Source organism: Entelurus aequoreus, linkage group LG07 (assembly GCF_033978785.1).
Source record: "Entelurus aequoreus isolate RoL-2023_Sb linkage group LG07, RoL_Eaeq_v1.1, whole genome shotgun sequence".
In the NCBI taxonomy this organism is placed as follows: domain Eukaryota; kingdom Metazoa; phylum Chordata; class Actinopteri; order Syngnathiformes; family Syngnathidae; genus Entelurus; species Entelurus aequoreus.
This window is the reverse complement of record NC_084737.1, coordinates 49,222,591-49,235,998: the sequence shown is the minus strand read 5'-3', so window position 1 is coordinate 49,235,998 and position 13,408 is coordinate 49,222,591. Positions and strand designations below refer to the sequence as shown.

The window sequence follows — 13,408 nt, the reverse complement described above, 5'->3', positions numbered from 1 at the left end:
GAGATGCCTCATTTAGCGCAAAAAATCGTCTGGTTTGAGCCAGGTCTCGGCGAGACCAACGACGTCAAGTTTGTTGTCTCTAATGACCTCATTAACTAATAACGTTTGGGAAGATAATGATCATGATTATGATGATTATGTTTAAAAAGCCCATATTATAGGTAGTGGGCTGTTTTGAGGATTGTTTGTTGAAATTATCCGAAGTAGCAATATTAATAATGTTGCGTTTATTATTCGTAGTGCACTTTAAATAGTTTCGACCATATCTAGGAATTGATACGACGGGAATTTTCAGATTGTTTGCTTGATGCTGCGATAAACTGAACGCATCATAGTTAGCCACCTCAGTACAATGTATGTCTGCCTCTGACACCGTCACAAAAGAAAAAACATGTGAGTTGTTTTATTCTAAGAGAATTGCTACGTGTCTTGTTCCTCATCAAAATAGTACAAATGTTGATGTTATATGGTTTATTTGTTTTAGACATACTTAACAATTTACATTGATACATATCACATGATAACATTACACTGTTCAAAACTCCGGCTTCCTCCCACCTCCAAAGACATGCACCTGGGGATAGGTTGATTGGCGACACTAAATTGGCCCTAGTGTGTGAATGTGAGTGTGAATGTTGTCTGTCTGTCTGTGTTGGCCCTGCGATGAGGAGGCGACTTGTCCAGGGTGTACCCCGCCTTCCGCCCGAATGCAGCTGAGATAGGCTCCAGCGACTCCAAAAGGGACAAGCTGTAGAAAATGGATGGATGTTCAAAATGCCCCAAGTTTTAAAGGTCAAATGTATTCAGCTGGCACTACAGATACCATTGTCTACAGCGAAGCACTTGCATTAGAAATAAACACTGACAAAAAAAGTCAGTTACGTTGCTGTAAGGGGCGTACAGATGCGCATGCGCTGGGGTGGTGGGCGGAGTTTGTCACTCGTTCAGGAAGAGGCCAAAGGCGGACATACAAACATCGAGCGGTAACTCTCTTTTCAGCGACACCTTTGTAACTTTAGGGAGGTTTTGTGTTGACCACTTGAATATAAATCTGATGGAGTGTTTTATATGTGTGTGTTGTTAGAATGTAGACGTTGAATGACAGTTATACCAACCAAGGAAAAACACCATTAGCCTCCCTTGCTAACGTTAGCTGGGCTGGCAGGCCCAGGCTATACAGTACACTTCTAAGATCCCGGTGTCGCAATGAAATGATCGCGGGCTCTACGTTTAGCCCTTTAATGAAGCTATGAGGATTCAATTCAATTAAATCGTTCGTTTGAAACCTACCAGCACGCAGACTCTTGTGTTGAAGTAGTAATTATTAGAGTTGTTAGTCTACGCCTCTACGGTTTTAACAGTAAATAGAGACCCCTCTCTCTCTTACTAACAGTCGTCAACAAAACAGCTGGTTTTTGGTTATAAGTAGGACCATTGCTGAATGTACGGCCTTACTGGAATTGAAACACATTTTGACTTTGAAGCCATAATGTTATTATAGGGCGTTAAGTTTGTCTGGTGCACTAATCATGGTCAAAAGCGCCACATATTATTTTTATCCTTGCCACCTCTACAGTCACTTTCAGTTTCCGTCATGTTTCATCACTGTCTTTTGTGCTCATCGATACCGCTGACACTAGATGTTGATGCTCCATAATCGATTCTCAAAAGTGAAATTGTGCCGGGCCATTTAAATTTTTTTTTTTTTTTTTTTTAAATGCTCAAAACTGATATTGTGTCAACTTTGTATAATTGGTGACTAAGTATGTTATTAATAATTATTAGTTAGAGCATTTCAGCTTTATCTCATTACATACCAACTATTTTTTGCATTTCAGCTTTATCTCATTACATACCAACTATTTTTTGCCTTTTTAAAAAAAAACATTTTTACAGTTGCATTTTCCCATATAAGAATAGAATAATGATATTAATGATACAATTGTGTAAGTGATAATTATTAATGTTTATTGACACATTTAACAATGTTTTTTATGGTTGTAATTTTTCGAAAATAATTCACGTTATTATTTTTATTGTATTTTTTAATTAACTAAACTTTTCTTTATAGTTTAAGTATATTTTATTGCTATTTTGAGAGTTTCTAATATTTTAGATAAGGAGTGTCTTAAACTTTTTCCACCAAGGATGGCAAACTGAAAAGTCGAGTATGCAGGGGCCATTTAGATTTTTTATTTATTTTGAAAAATGCTAAAAACTAATATATATGTTTGAATACAAAAAATTGTGTTTTAGTAGACTAAGTATATTATTATTATTAGTTTAAAATGTTCCGCTTTTTGTCATTACATTCCAATTGTTTGCTCTTTTTTTCATACATTTTTACTTTTTTCTTTTAGATATGTTATTTGAAAATACACAACTATTTTTAAATTTTAACAAACACTTTTAAGTATTTTTGCACAAAGCAACGGTATCGGATCGGTATCGCCGATACCAACCTGAATTTTACTTGGTATCGGATCGGAAAGAAAGTCAGCGGTATTGCACGTCACCATGTAATGAGGTCCAGTAATTGAATTTATGCTTTTACACTAATAATAATATTGACAGTGTCAGGATGGTTTTGAGTATACATTGTTTTCAGGGCTATATAACTAAATTGGGATTTGTCTTGAAATATTTAGTTTATAAAAACAAAATAAAGACACAATGATTTCTATTCAGTTAAGTGATATTTAAATGATCATAATTTAATCATATTTTATAAATATATTTTTCTTATGTGCTTATTCCATTGATTTAAGATTATCGTGTGTGTGGCAAAGTGCTCTACGGATGCAGACACTGGCGGGCAGCACGGGTAAACGGCCTGTTGATCTGCATCTGCATGTACAAACTTTGAAAGACCCCTTATCTATTTGGTCACGACAGTAAACCACTAAAGCAGTACAAACAGCATGTAGGCGCAAAAGAGGATTGAAACTGGGGAAAAAACTACGCACAATTTAAGCAAATTATTGTTTAAGAGAATGGAAAGTATTGCTATGCATCTAAACTTGACTTAAATTGTTGTCTGTAGATGGCTGCAATTAGGAAAAAGTTGGTCATCGTGGGAGATGGTGCATGTGGGAAGACTTGTCTGCTCATCGTCTTCAGTAAGGACCAGTTTCCAGAGGTTTACGTCCCCACTGTGTTCGAGAACTATGTGGCAGACATTGAAGTTGATGGCAAACAGGTGAGACATAAAACACCTGGTTGTGTCTGGTAAAGGTTTTTTGTACAGACTTGTTTCCCTGTGCTGGTTAGAGAATATTGTGTTCCAAGTCATTTAATGTTGCTAGTACATTTCAAATTCAAAGCATGGAGAGCTCCAAATATGGATGTTGTACATGATTTTTCTGCTAATTTTACAGTTTATTTAAATTAATATACTCACTGCTAGGCATGGGCCAGTATGAGATTCTGGTATGATAACTTTTGGCAGAGATAGCATTGTTTTACGGTATGGTATTATAATTAAAGATTTAAAATGTGTTATTTTGAAATATATTTACGGAAAATAGGAGAAAAGTAACTAACAGTCATTTAAACAATTTAATAGAACATGATGATAGTGAAGCATATGATAACGAAAAGTACCGTATTTTTCGGAGTATAAGTCGCTCCGGAGTATACGTCGCCCCGGCTGAAAATGCACAATAAAGACGGAAAAAAACATATATACGTCGCACTGGAGTATAAGTCGCATCTTTGGGGGAAATTTATTTGATAAAATCCAACACCAAGAATAGACATTTGAAAGGCAATTTAAAATAAATAAAGAATAGTGAACAACAGGCTGAATAAGTGTACGCAATATGACGCACAAATAACCAACTGAGAACGTGCCTGGTATGTTAACGTAACATATTATGGCAAGAGTCATTCAAATAACTATAACATATAGAACATGCTATACGTTTACCAAACAATCTGTCGCTCCCGATCGCTAAATCCGATGAAATCTTCCTCCCCGGTGTCGCTCCTGGTATGCGCCCCTTTCTTTCTGCTGCTCGATCGCCGTTCTCTGCTGCATATTTCACTACGTCCGGCTTGTAATCTGCAGTATATGATTTCCTTTTCGGTGCCATTTTAGTTCAGCCCTTCTCAGTTTTTATAAGTGACCGCCAATGTTGATGTGATCCATTTTAATAGCTCCGGCAGTAGCGTATAGCATATAGCAGTTAGCATTCCACGAACCACAATGCACTTCTGCCATGACCCGCCCCCGCCGAATTCTTATTGGTTGGCGTGTGAGTGACGATTGCTGACGTGTGTGTGACGATTGCGGACATTTTCATCAAATAATATTATTTGATATTTTACGGTAATGTGTTAATAATTTCACACATAAGTCACTCCGGAGTATACGTCGCACCCTCGGCCAAACTATGAAAAAAACGTCGACTTATATTCCGAAAAATACGGTAACTGAATTATTTGTAAATGAATAAAGTGCAGTTCTTAATAGAGATGTGATGGTCACGACCAAGTCAAGTCTTTTGAAAAGCTCAGTGAACGATGTGAACTGCTTTGCAATTGCGAGCGTTTTTTTTTCCAATAATTGCCTACGTTGCGTGTGTGTGCCACCTGACTGGAATAGAAAATGAGTCAGAGTCAAAGGAAATTTTGATTTACTTTTCTGTCTCATTGCTCTGATGTGAAGTTGTTTAAGCCTACAGCTACTATTAGGGCTGGGCGATATTTACAGGACTGTCTTAGAAAATTAGAATATTTTGATAAAGTCCTTTATTTTAGATTTTTTTATGTTTTATTGTCTGACTGCAGTCATCTTTCTTCAGTATCCCACTTAGTTTGAACACTGTTTACCGTATTCTTCGGAGTATAAGTCGCTCCGGAGTATAAGTCGCACCGGCCGAAAATGCATAATAAAAAAGGGAAAAAACATATAAAAGTCACACTGGAGTATAAGTCGCATTTTTGGGGGAAATTTATTTGATAAAACCCAACACCAAGAATAGACATTTGAAAGGCAATTTAAAATAAATAAAGAATAGTGAACAACAGGCTGAATAAGTGTACATTATATGAGGCATAAATAACCAACTGAGAACGTGCCTGGTATGTTAAGGTAACATATAATGGGACGGCGTGGCGTAGTGGGTAGAGCAACTGTGCCAGAAACCTGAGGGTTGCAGGTTCGCTCCCCGCCTCTTACCATCCAAAAATCGCTGCCGTTGTGTCCTTGGGCAGGACACTTCACCCTTTGCCCCCGGTGCCGCTCACACCGGTGAAATGAATGATGAATGATAGGTGGTGGTCGGAGGGGCCGTAGGCGCAAATTGCAGCCACGCTTCCGTCAGTCTACCCCAGGGCAGCTGTGGCTACGTGAGTAGCTTACCACCACCAGGTGTGAATGATTGATGGGTTCAGAAAAACATGTAAAGCGACTTTGGGTACTTAGAAAAGCGCTATATAAATCCCAGGTATTATTATTATTATTATTATTATTATTATTTTCTGTAAAGCAATTAAAAAAACAAAAATGTCATACATTCTGGATTCATTACACATCAACTGAAATATTGCAAGCCTTTTATTATTTTAATATTGCTGATTATGGCATACAGCGTAAGAAAACTCAAAAATCCTATCTCAAAAAATTAGAATATTTCCTCAGACCAAGTAAAAAAAAATATTTATAACCGCAAAACAAAATCAAACATTTGAAAATGTCAATTAAGGCACTCAGTACTTGGTTGGGAATCCTTTTGCACGGATTACTGCATCAATGCGGCGTGGCATGGAGGCAATGAGCCTGTGGCATTGCTGAGGTGTTATGGATGCCCAGGATGCTTCAATGGCGGCCTTTAGCTCATTTGCATTATTGGGTCTGGTGTCTTTCAGCTTCTTCTTCACAACACCCCACAAATTCTCTATGGGGTTCAGGTCAGGGGAGTTGGCAGGCCAATCAAGGACAGTAATGCCATGGTCAGTACACCACCGGTGGTTTTGGCACTGTGGGCAGGTGCCAGATCATGCTGGAAAATGAAATCATCATCTCCATAGAGCTTTTCAACAGATGGAAGCATGTAGTGCTCTAAAATCTCTAGAAGCGTCTAACTTGGGCTATGGAAAAGAAGCACTGGACAGTTGCAGAGTGGTCCAGAGTCCTGTTTTCAGACGAAAGCAAGTTTTGTATTTCATTTGGAAGTCAAGGCGCTAGAGTCTGGAGGAAGGCTGGAGGGGAGCAAAATCCAAGTTGCTTGAAATCCAGTGTGTTGGTCCACTGTGTTTCATCAAGTCCAGAGTCAATGCAGCTGTGTACCAAGAGATTTTAGAGCAATACATGCTTCCATCTGCTGAAAAGCTCTATGGAGATGATGATTTCATTTTCCAGCATGATCTGGCACCTGCCCACAGTGCCAAAACCACCAGTAACTGGTGTACTGACCATGGCATTACTGTCCTCGATTGGCCTGCCAACTCCCCTGACCTGAACGCCATAGAGAATTTGTGGGGTATTGTGAAGAAGAAGCTGAAAGACACGAGACCCAATAATGCAAATGAGCTAAATGCCGCTATTGAAGCATCCTGGGCATCCATAACACCTCAGCAATGCCACAGGCTGATTGCCTCCATGCCACGCCGCATTGATGTAGTAATCCGTGCAAAAGGATTCCCAACCAAGTACTGAGTGCATTAATTGACAGTGTTTGATTTTGTTTTGCTGTTATAAATCTTTTTTTTTTACTTGGTCTGAGGAAATATTATAAATTTTTGAGATAGGATTTTTTAGTTTTCTTAAGCTGTAAGCCATAATCAGCAATATTAAAATAATAAAAGGCTTGCAATATTTCAGTTGATGTGTAATGAATCCAGAATGTATGACATTTTTGTTTTTTTAATTGCATTACAGAAAATAAAGAACTTTATCACAATATTCTAATTTTCTGAGACAGTCCTGTATATACATTTATATCGCAATAGACACGCGATATAAACTAAAAAATGTTGTCGATAAAACGTTCAATATATATTTTGTAGGGGTGTGGGGAAAAATAGATTCGAATCACGATTCTCACGTTGTGCGATTCAGAATCGATTCTCATTTTCAAATGTTTTTATTTTTTTTACATTTATTTATTTATTTATTTTTATTTTTATTTTGTTTTATTTTTTTTAAATTAATCAATCCAACAAAACAATACACAGCAATATCATATCCAATTTTAAAACCAAACCCGACCCAGCAACACTCAGAACTGCAATAAAAAGAGCTATTGAGAGGAGACACAAACACGACACAGAACAAACCAAAAGTAGTGAAACAAAAATGAATATTATCAACAACAGTATCAATATTAGTTACAATTTCAACATAGTAGTGATTACAAATCCCTCATTGACATCATTAGACATTTATAAAAAAAAAAAAAAAGAACAATGGCTTACACTTGCATCATATCTCATAAGCTTGACAACACACTGTGTCCAATATTTTCATAAAGATAAAATAAGTCATATTTTTGGTTCATTTACCGGTAATAGTTCAAACAAATTTACATTATTGCAATCAGTTGATAAAACATTGTCCTTTACAATTATAAAAGCTTTTTACAAAAATCTACTACTCTGCTTGCATGTCAGCAGACTGGGGTGGATCCTGCTGAAATCCCATGTATTGAATGAATAGAGAATCGTTTTCAATCGGGAAAAAAAATCGTTTTTGAATCGAGAATCGTGTTGAATTGAAAGGAAAAAAAAATTGATTTTCAATCGAATCTAGACCCCAAGAATCGATATTGAATCGAATCGTGGGACACCCAAAGATTCACAGCCCTAATATTTTGTGTCGAAAGAAACCGGAGTTGCGAAGCGAGGTTGGTTGCATGAACACTCGCTCTCTGTTAACCAAGCAATGCAAGAAGTGATTACTGATCAGTGGGCGTGACACGCATACAGCCAATCAGGTAACAGCATCAATTATCAAATTTGGTTGCTCTGTCTTGTTGTCCTGCAGTTAATTATTTACATGGAGTGAGAAAAGAAACTAAAAATCAGTGCTTCAAAGAAAAAGAGCACAGCCGTAACATCCTGGCACTAAACCGGCAAAAAATAGTTCCTCTCAGATTTCTCTCTGTTAACATTTTCACACTTTGCACTATTTTGTTACACTTTATTTAGCATTTCTTACATATTCCTTTTTAGCACCTTGATTTTAGGAGGTTATTGTTAAGTGTTCAATGTGATTTTGGAATTTTGTTTACATTGATTGTGTTTTCCATAGTTGAGTTGGCTTTTCCTTTCCTTTCTGCCTTGATAGCTGAGGGGATTAAAATAAAGGAAGATTACATTTTAAATAAAAATGTTTATATTTAATGTATTTTTCTTCTGGTCCTTTTTTTCCAATATATCATTAAAAATATCAGTAATTATCAATATCTACCGATATAAATTTCTTACATGGTGATACAGTTTTCCATATCACCCAGGTAGGTTAGTACAAATTCATATTTACATTTTATTCTTACCAATGTGTCTATTTTGTCTGTATAATTAAAGTGTTCCTGTGCTTCAAAGTTTTTTAGGTGAGGGAACATTTTTGAATAGTGACATCACTGTCAAAGCACGGAGATGTGGCACCACCTCATGGAATGTTTACAATGAAAACGCGACACAAATAAAAATAGATTTGTGTAAATTCATATTTTTCTAATTTACATTGTATTTTATAATGGCTACCAGTGTTTGTTTTCTTGATTTAAAAACTGTGAAGAAAAAGAACTACTGTATAATATAACGAGCCAGTGTTTTTAACAGCTTTTTGAAAGAACATCTTTTCAAGATTCTGCTCTTTTCAAAGAGCCATAAATCTAATCTCTAGCTCGTAATGGAGTCTATTGTTGCTAAACCTGCAAGTCAAGTCTCAACAGTATATATAATTTCTCTAAAAAAATAAAATAAACACAATCACTAAGTGGTTTAGGAAGATCATAACAAATAGTTGATTTAAAAAAAAAAAAAAAAGAGAGACTCTTCCAAGGAGTGTTGCACCAAATTTTTGCCGACTGACAATTGTTGACCAAAAATGTCACCAAAGTTGCATTTTCGACTTTTGGCTGAAATACGTTAAAAAAACCCCACTGCTGTTACTAAATGTTGTGATGATATAAGCAGGACGCACGCGCTTGTCCTGAGTGGAGGCAATATGTCTGCGGTAGGCTTTGTCCAGTTACTGGTTTTAAAGTATACCCTGGTATTAAAAAGTAATGGTTTCAAAACTACTCAAATTTCCTTAAAACCGTCCGAACGGTAAAAGTGAAAGTTAGAAATCTTTAATGTGGTGTGTGGCTGATGCGCCAATATCAGATCCCCTACAGCTGCTCTAAGCTCTGTATGCTGTATGACAAATGAAGGAGGCTAGGCCCCTCGGTTTTTTCCTCCGTTTAAAATGACTAAATCGGCTGTTTGGGAATGCTTTACCTGCTGTAAAAATACAGACTGCCAAGGTGGAGAAAGTTGGTCCAATATGCTAAATGTGTTTGTGGACAAGTTAGCATGTGTGTCACTAATGCTAGATGTAACAGGTAGTTAGTTCGTGTGAAGGCAGATTTAAAGGGGTCCTATTATGCAAAACCAACTTTTCTTACCTACTAGTACCTCCTGTTGTGTATTTGGGATCTGCTTAAGTCCTGAACATTTGAAATCAAATTGTGGAGGCATTGCGGAAATATTTATAAAATAATCTTGCATTCCTTCCTACTTCCGCCAAGCGAGCTGTTTGGAATTTGCTCCTTTTGTGACGTTTTTGCCTTGTGTGACGTCTGCGGATTATCCATGTATGGTAAAAATGTACCCAGAGTGCTAAGTGCGTCTGCGCTGTAGTCAATAAGGTCTTTTTTTGTCCTCTATCCTCTTGTTGTGGAGCATACTGGGTCGTGCATGCACATGCATCCTCCCCTGTTGCCATTTCTAATACAAAGTAGTGTATAGTTCTCACTTATATCTGTCAGTAGACTCGACATGGAATCGTTAAAACTACAACAAAGTGGGCGGGAAGAAGACGCAGTCGAAGCGAAGGCACGCAAATAAGACGCCCACAAATCGGCTCATTCTAAAGACACGGCAGCTTAAATACGGTTTGTAAAACATGATGTATGGAACATGTGGACCAAATAACCACCATTACGTATTACATAGACCACAAGGAAGTGTGTTAAATGTCGAAACTACCAAACTCTGGACATGTAACTACACGGTTAATGCTTTCCAGCTTGGCGAAGCTTAGCAATGCTGTTGCTAACGACGCCATTGAAGCTAACTTAGCTACGGAACCTCGACAGAGCTATGCTAAAAACATTAGCTCTGCACCTACGCCAGCTCTCATCTGCTCATCACGACCCGTGCTCACCTGCGTTCCAGCGATCGACGGTACGACGAAGGACTTCACCCGATCACCGATGCGGTCGGCGGCCCGGAGACGGAGGAAGTCAAGGTGAGGTCGTTCGGCTAGCGCGTCTGCTGTCCATCTCAAAGTCCTCCTGGTTGTATTGCTGTAGTCTGCCGCTAATACACCGATCCCACCTACAACTTTCTTCTTTGTGGTCTCCAATGTTCATTAAACAAATTGCAAAAGATTCACCAACACAGATGTCCAGAATACTGTGGAATTTTGAGATGAAAACAGAGCTTTTTGTATTGGATTCAATGGGCTCCGAATACTTCCGCTTCAACAGTTGACGTCACGCGCAAACGTCATCATATCGAAACGTTTTCAGCCGGAAGTTTTCCGGGAAATTTAAAATTGCACTTTATAAGTTAACCCGGCCGTATTGGCATGTGTTGCAATGTTAAGATTTCATCATTGATGTATAAACTATCAGACTGTGTGGTCGGTAGTAGTGGGTTGCAGTAGGCCTTTAAACTTTACCTTGAGTTTAGCATATAGCAATGGTTGATGCACGATCATGCACTATAATGTTGCCTTTTCTTGCTGCCACTGTCCACACTCTGCAAGCACATTTAGCATGTTGGTCAATCTTTATTCTATAAGCCGCGGCTGTCAGGCTGTACTTTTTACGGTATGTGAAGCATTCCCCGACAGCCAATTTAGTCATTTGTAACGGAGGGAAAAGTTCAGCAGACTTGCCTCAATCATCCATCATACAGTCTGCAGATCTGTGCGCATTGAGAGGTGCCGTGATGAAAAATGTTAGTGGTTTTGAAACCATCACTTTTTCATACAGCAGTATATCTTTTAAAACCGGTAACCGGCCCATGCCTACTCACTGCATTTAGTTTTGTTGCATCCACAAGTTTTCTACCAGAATATAGAATTAGTTTATCTTTGCTCTTTCCATGACATTGATTATATGTTTCTGCTTCATATTTTTTAAGATACTAAAAGTACACCCTTCAATACTCTCCCTCTTTTTCAGGTAGAACTTGCACTTTGGGATACAGCGGGTCAGGAAGACTATGACAGACTGAGGCCTCTCTCCTATCCTGACACAGATGTTATTCTCATGTGTTTCTCAGTAGACAGCCCCGACAGTTTAGGTACATTTTCAGCAACATTCACACCATGAGTCAGTTTGATTGCAACATTAAGGCAGCTTATGGTGTTAATGACTGCTCAATTCAATGCAGAGAACATTCCAGAAAAGTGGACGCCTGAAGTGAAACACTTCTGTCCAAATGTTCCAATCATCCTGGTGGGTAATAAAAAAGATCTGCGTAACGATGAGCACACCAGACGGGAGCTTGCCAAAATGAAACAGGTTAGGCATTTATTTACAGTATTATGGGTTTTTTTTAATGGTCAATATTTAGACCCGTTTTGTTGAAATGTTTTACAGGAGCCAGTAAGATATGACGATGGCAAAGAAATGTCAAGCCGCATCAATGCCCAAGGCTACCAGGAATGCTCTGCCAAAACCAAAGATGGTGTACGGGAAGTCTTTGAAATGGCAACTCGAGCAGCGTTGCAGGCCAAAAAACGTAGCAAGAAGTCTTCCTGCCTTCTGCTATAGGCTGTGGGAGAACAGGAAGCTGCCCTCCAGACCATATGGAGAGTTTGCATAGAGAATTTGATGTTGAGAGTTGGGAAGGGGCCAAAAAATGTATGGACACTCAATTTGTGATCACCCATTGCACATCAGCAAACTCAAACAGATCGGACACCATTTAAAAGGCTTTGAAACGTTGACCCCAAGTCTGTTTATACCATTTAACTTGGGTCCAATAAGAACTTTGTAACGGTCAGATGGGGAGGTGGTATATTTAAATAATTTGGTGGTTCAAAAATGTTCTAAAATGGGAATGGAGACAGAGAAAGGTCCATAGGATATGGAGACAACTCACAGGTAAATAAGTGATAAATACAATATTATAATCTTCTGAATTAAGATATCTAAGGGTTTTTCTAATTACACAGTATCGCCTACATGTAGTGCCTTTAGAGCAGTAATTGGACTGAGTAAGATGAGAAGAATGAGTTCATAACTTCGATGAGGTGTCGTTTGTAGTGTCCTTTTTTTAACACTGCCTCTATTTTTGGCTTGTCTCCATCAAGCTTTTGTTCTGACTCAGGCACTATGCAGGGAGATGCCTCAATCAAATTGTATGAGATATTTTCCCATACTGATAACTATAGAGTGTATGAGTGCAGCCACATGGTGCTTTGTTTTCGCCAGTGCAGGTCTGCATGCAGTGAATGTGTGTACATTCTATGGGTGTCTATTAACATTTGTGTCTTATGTACAGTGTGCATGTAAAGCCGTTCTGTGACACTGACCTAAACCCTTTAAATCCATGCCAAAGTTACAACCCTGATAGCCATATTGTTTGGCTTAGACTGGTATTGGACTTAACAGCCGCTCAGTGATACAAAAACCTCCACTTTATGGAAGACCATATAGGTAGAGGCACAATCAGGTTAATTATCCTGTGACCTTTAGGACCTTGTATGATTGTTTAAATCAGTTGTTAAATTAATGAGTGGTGTAGTTGATCAATTTGAACATTATTTCTAGTAGACAGTAGGTTTGTTACTATACAGTTCATAATGTACTGTATGTCTCACAAGGCCTTGTAAGGCCATTTTAATGTGCATTACATGTCTGCCTTTGACTTATCTTTTCAGCATTCTTAATCATTGTATTATAACTTTATAATGTGGAGTATACTTTTATTTGTTTGAACTCTTAATTATGCTATTACATGATTAACTGATTCATGTAACCATTATGTCATGTAATTCATTGGAGGCTCGGATGCCGGATGTTTTTTTTCTTTGTCCTTGGGATTTCTGGGTTTGTTTGTCTCCCCCCTCCCTCAAATAAAGCTGGTGTTACGGTATTCTATTGACGCAGACATGTTGATTAATTCACTTTGCCAATTTGTTTGAATTGGGAACTTAACAGACATGTTTGCATCTGAA

At 38.1% G+C, this 13,408-nt stretch overlaps 1 protein-coding gene across 1 annotated transcript; it reads left to right on the top strand.

Annotated features, from left to right (window-relative positions):
* The first annotated feature begins 876 nt into the window (after nt 1-876).
* On the top strand, nt 877-13,326 carry LOC133653951 (rho-related GTP-binding protein RhoA-C-like). Its single transcript, XM_062053812.1, has 5 exons — nt 877-983; nt 3,044-3,199; nt 11,406-11,526; nt 11,617-11,747; nt 11,826-13,326. The coding sequence occupies exons 2-5, from the start codon at nt 3,044-3,046 to the stop codon at nt 11,997-11,999; spliced, it is 582 nt and encodes a 193-aa protein (XP_061909796.1). The 5' UTR covers nt 877-983; the 3' UTR covers nt 12,000-13,326.
* The last annotated feature ends 82 nt before the right edge of the window (nt 13,327-13,408 follow it).

Bases quoted from the DNA above. Each gene is read 5' to 3' on its own strand.
- LOC133653951 (XM_062053812.1), top strand. From the start codon at position 3,044: ATGGCTGCAATTAGGAAAAAGTTGGTCATCGTGGGAGATGGTGCATGT. The intron at 3,200-11,405 runs GTGAGACATAAA...CCTCTTTTTCAG, and splicing joins TTGAAGTTGATGGCAAACAG to GTAGAACTTGCACTTTGGGA. The intron at 11,527-11,616 runs GTACATTTTCAG...AATTCAATGCAG, and splicing joins AGACAGCCCCGACAGTTTAG to AGAACATTCCAGAAAAGTGG.